This window comes from Myotis brandtii, unplaced genomic scaffold (assembly GCF_000412655.1).
Source record: "Myotis brandtii unplaced genomic scaffold, ASM41265v1 scaffold455, whole genome shotgun sequence".
Lineage (NCBI taxonomy): Eukaryota > Metazoa > Chordata > Mammalia > Chiroptera > Vespertilionidae > Myotis > Myotis brandtii.
The window spans coordinates 1,855,773-1,859,891 of NW_005367384.1; the positions used below are offsets into that span (position 1 = coordinate 1,855,773).

At 42.1% G+C, this 4,119-nt stretch overlaps 1 protein-coding gene across 5 annotated transcripts in view; it reads right to left on the reverse strand.

The window, feature by feature from the left end:
- The window catches only part of DENND2A (DENN/MADD domain containing 2A), a 136,018-nt gene that overhangs the window by 23,305 nt on the left and 108,594 nt on the right, over positions 1-4,119 (reverse strand). For all 5 annotated transcript variants that reach the window (XM_005875013.2, XM_005875010.2, XM_005875011.2 and 2 more), the window contains 2 exons: positions 3,193-3,262; positions 1,157-1,234 (listed from right to left, as the gene is read on the reverse strand). In XM_005875013.2, the coding sequence (XP_005875075.1) occupies positions 1,157-1,234; positions 3,193-3,262 (148 nt within the window). The remainder of the gene's footprint in view (positions 1-1,156; positions 1,235-3,192; positions 3,263-4,119) is intronic.

Below are 4,119 nucleotides of genomic sequence, written 5' to 3' on the forward strand. Positions count from 1 at the left end.
AACATCTACCTGTCGTTCCACTTACTGATGCATTTATTAGTCGATTCCTGCATGTATCCTGACTGGGTATTGAACTTGCAACCCTGGTGCATCGGGATGACGGGTCAACCAACTGAGCTACCCGACCAGGGCTACTTCCAGCTTTCACATAAGTATTCTCACAATAACAAATGCTGTGACCTACAGCCTTATCTCTGCCTTTAAACCCATGCCAAAGACTTGCAGGAGCAGCAATTTATAAATGACCAACTTTAATGTAGACTGATTACCACCAGTGGACTGGAGGAAAGAGCATGTCTCAGATTATACGGATACTACTAATTATTTCAAACACACTTGCATAGAGTGTAAGTTCTATCTGGCAAGAGGTCACACTCTATCAGCATAATTCAGGCTTCCTCTGAGGTTGGTGGAGGTGGGGCAGGAGGTAGACTTTTGTTTTGGAATGCTTTTTAGGAAATGCTGCCTCACACCCATGGACAGTAGATGTAAGACTTCAATTCTCCAAAAGAAAGCTCAGACTGAAATAAATGCTGAAGAATTTTATATAAACTTATGAGTATCTCCAGTTAATATAGGAAACTTAGCTATATCTGACTTTTGACATTAGCATGATATAGCATAATAATCTCTTATACACCAATTTAAAATACTGCGGCGGATGGGCCAACTCAATATGGCAATTCCTGTATCTTGGTATATTAGCAGAAGAACAAATTATATTAAGATTTCAATAGACTCAGGGCATTATTACAATAACAAATCATATACACATAGCACATATACACATATGTACATCGATACATATACATACATACATGCATCATAGTGGGTTTTTGTCCAGCAAAAGCAAATATGACCAAAGATAATGCTTAGAAGAAAAAAAATAAAACATGGGAAATTCTGGGAAGATCCTCTGCCCCTCCCGTCCTTAGCTACAATTACTTTGATTCTCTCCCGTTCCCCAGTTTCTGAGCCCTGACCTTCATCAACTGTTATTTCCTGATGCAATGATAAGAGAATAGAGGCCACTGTGAGGGGAGGAGGAGGAAGTGGGAAGGAAGAGTGGAGAGTTAGATTATAAAAGTACCGGAAGTTGGGGGTTTCCTGTGTCCTTCTGGGCCCTGCCTCCTTTCTCTGAGGCCCAATTCCTCACCTTTGAAAAGAGGCTGAAGCATCCCAGGCGGCTCACGATGCAGTAAACTTCAGGGAGACGCTTCCCTTTGCCACCAGGCTTTTTGGAGAGAAATACAGGAAATCATGAGTGCTACCAACTTCAGGGAAGGAAAGAACCCAAAGATTTCTGAGTGCTATCGTTTGTCTGATGTTTTCATGCACCATACCTTCGGACAACTGTTGTGCACACAGTAGGTGCTCAACATGACCTATGTATGTAATCATAAATAAGGGGCATAATTTGTTTACCCAAATCACTATAGTTCCTTGTAAGGAACTATATGTTTATTATAATAAACTTTTAAATAAACTATATGTTTATTATATTGATAATTCCAAAGGAGAAATAATTTCTGAAAATCCTTTTTGGAAACTGACTTTTAAGCTAATTTTCAACAAAAAACAAAATCAATCTCAATACTTTAATTTTACCAACAAAAATTATGATCCTACTTAACTTTTTCAAGGATTATCCATACTTTTTAATCAGTAATTAATTCAACAGATATTTACTGAAGAGCTACTATGTGCCATGCATTACTCTTTTTTATTTTAAGAATGCTTTTATTGATTTTAGAGGGAGAGGAAGGAAGAAAGAGAGAGAGAGAGAGAGAGAGAGAGAGAGAGAGAAAGAAATGTCAATTGGCTGCCTCCTGCACGCCCTCTACTAACCTGGCCATGTGCATGACCAGGAATTGAACTGGTGACTTTTGTTGCATGGGACGATGCCCAACCAACTGAGCCACACCGGCCAGGGCCATGCATTATTCTTTTTTAAAATATATTTTTATTGATTTCAGAGAGGGAGAGATAGAAACATCAATGATGAGAGAGAATCATTGATCAGCTGCCTTCTGCACACCCCCTACTGGGGATCCAGCCTGAAACCCAGGCATGTGCCCTTGACTGGAATCGAACCCAGGACCCTTCAATCTATAGGCCAACGCTCTATCCACTGAGCAAAACTGGCTAGGGTACATTATTCTTTTTTTATTTGAATAGATTTTTATTGATTTTAGAGAGAGAAGTGAAAGGGAATGAGAGAAACATTGATGTGAGAGAGAAACATCGATTGGTTGTCTCCTACACGCATCCTAACTGGGGATTGAACCCATAACTTGGGCATGTGCCTTGATCGGGAATTGAACCCATAACCTTTTGGTGCATGGGATGGTGCTCAACCAACTGAGCCACACAGGCCACGGCCATGCATTATTCTTGACTCTAAATTATATTAGCCTATTTCTAAGACTAAAATCATTCTCAGTAGAAAATGATGTGTCACTACGAAAGATTTTCAAAGGAATGGGCCTCAGAGGACAAGTTTTCAAATGTTTTAGCACAGTCAGTATATTGGGATAGTTTATGACTTTTAAAGGCTCTAAAGGAGACACTTGATCAATTATTTGCATCATGAACAATAAAACCAACCCTTTTCTGTCCTTAGCTCCATTATGAATGTTCTCACTAAGGTACCCAGGTCTGTTTAGCATGTTTTATTAGAAAGAACATTTGGTTTAAGAAGAGGAAGTCTTTTACTTGGTGGGGAAAACATTGGAGAAAGTATTTTCTTTCCAAAGGAGACATCGTCCAATGCAACAACTGTTCCCATCTGTCAGTAAGATTCAGCTGAAGCCCCCAATCTTCCTCCATGTTCTTTTTTAAAAAAATGTATTTTATTGATTTTACAGAGAGGAAGGAAGAAGAATAGAGAGTTAGAAACATTGATGAGAGAGAAACATCAATCAGCTACCTCCTGCACACCCCATACTGGGGATTGAGCCTGCAACCAAGGTATGTGCCCTTGACCAGAAATGAACCCGGGACCCTTCAGTCCTCGGGCCAACACTTTATCCACTGGGCCAAACCGGTTAGGGCTCTTCCTCCATATTCTTAACCATCCTGGTTAACCTGCCACACCGCCTGTCCCTTCTCTCGTGGCACATGGTGAAACCGTAGGAAGCCAGCACTGGCTCTGTACGGCACTCTTGCTGACTGAGAAGCAAATGTACTAACCAGCAGTCTTCGGCAGTAACCGAACCTTCTGCCTCCGTCTTCTCCAGTTAAGACAAATGAGAATGTTTCACTGTGGTGGGGAAAACAAGAGTACATTATGAAGCAAAACAAAACAAAGACACACCACGGTGAGTGCTGTAAACATTCTGAAGGAGGCTGTCCATCTCTGGCTGGGACTCGGGTCACCTCTCACTTTGGAGTCTGTCAGGGACAGGGAGCTCTAAAGTGTCACTGTGTCCTCAGAGGATTTTTTTTTTTCACTCTGAGATCTCATATAATTCTATCACCTGAGCCATCCCAGGACACAAAACAGTCATTTACTGAGCACTGATTGTGACTACTGCCTTCCATGAGCATGAGGGTGAGGTCGCATGCACTGGTCTAGGGATGCGACTCAGTGAGGGAGAAGCTGACGAGTGGGACAGTTCTGGGCCCCCTCAGAACTGCCCTGGGTGTGGCGTTTCCAGGGGACCGTCTGTTCAGAGCCACCTCCAGGCTTGGACTGTCCTTAGAGGCTGCTGGGTCAACTTTGAGGAACACAGCAGCCCTCAAACATTTAGGATACACAGCCTACTGAGTTTGGTCAGTGGCTGAACATCTGATAATAAAAATTTTAGACCTAGCCACATGGGCTAGAGCAGAAATGTGAACTAATCACAGTCTGAGTAACAGCTGGAGAGCTACTGAAGAAATGCCTCAGTGGATCTGGGCAGGATGGGTGATGGGCAATGTTTCCCTAGACCAGTGGTTCTCAACCTTGGCTGCACATTAGAATCACCTGGGAATCTTTTTAAAAGCCTGATTTCTGGGCCTTATCCTCCGGAAATTCTGTTTCTTTGTTATGGGGTGGGGCCACAACATTAGTAACAAAGAAACAGAATTTCCGGAGGATGAGGCCCAGAAATCAGGATTTTAAAAAGATTCCCA